Below are 263 nucleotides of genomic sequence, written 5' to 3'. Positions count from 1 at the left end.
ACTGCCCATCACCCACCCCCACCCAGCCCTGTCACCCACCCCACCCCAGAAGGCACTCCCCCTGACCATATGAGAATTCCGCTCTTGAATGCAGAATCTGACCAATGAGGAGCAAGTGGTCGTCATACAAGCCAGGACAGTCCTGACCTTGGCCGAGAAGGTAACAGCGGACGCGCTTGGGGCGGGGCCGGGTCCTTTCTGGCTCAGTTCAGAGGAGATGCTCTCCCTGGAAGGGGGGGGCCCCAGGGAGAGCATCTCCTCTG

At 61.6% G+C, this 263-nt stretch overlaps 1 protein-coding gene across 1 annotated transcript in view; it reads left to right on the top strand.

The window, feature by feature from the left end:
• JAKMIP3 (Janus kinase and microtubule interacting protein 3) overlaps positions 1-263 on the top strand; it is a 47,426-nt gene that overhangs the window by 25,009 nt on the left and 22,154 nt on the right. The window contains exon 18 of the mRNA XM_010859559.1: positions 95-160. Within this exon, the coding sequence (XP_010857861.1) occupies positions 95-160 (66 nt within the window). The remainder of the gene's footprint in view (positions 1-94; positions 161-263) is intronic.

Source organism: Bison bison, unplaced genomic scaffold, assembly GCF_000754665.1.
Source record: "Bison bison bison isolate TAMUID 2011002044 unplaced genomic scaffold, Bison_UMD1.0 scf7180017864456, whole genome shotgun sequence".
In the NCBI taxonomy this organism is placed as follows: Eukaryota; Metazoa; Chordata; class Mammalia; order Artiodactyla; family Bovidae; genus Bison; species Bison bison.
The sequence above is the reverse complement of the archived record's forward strand: the minus strand, read 5'-3'. Positions and strand labels throughout refer to the sequence as shown.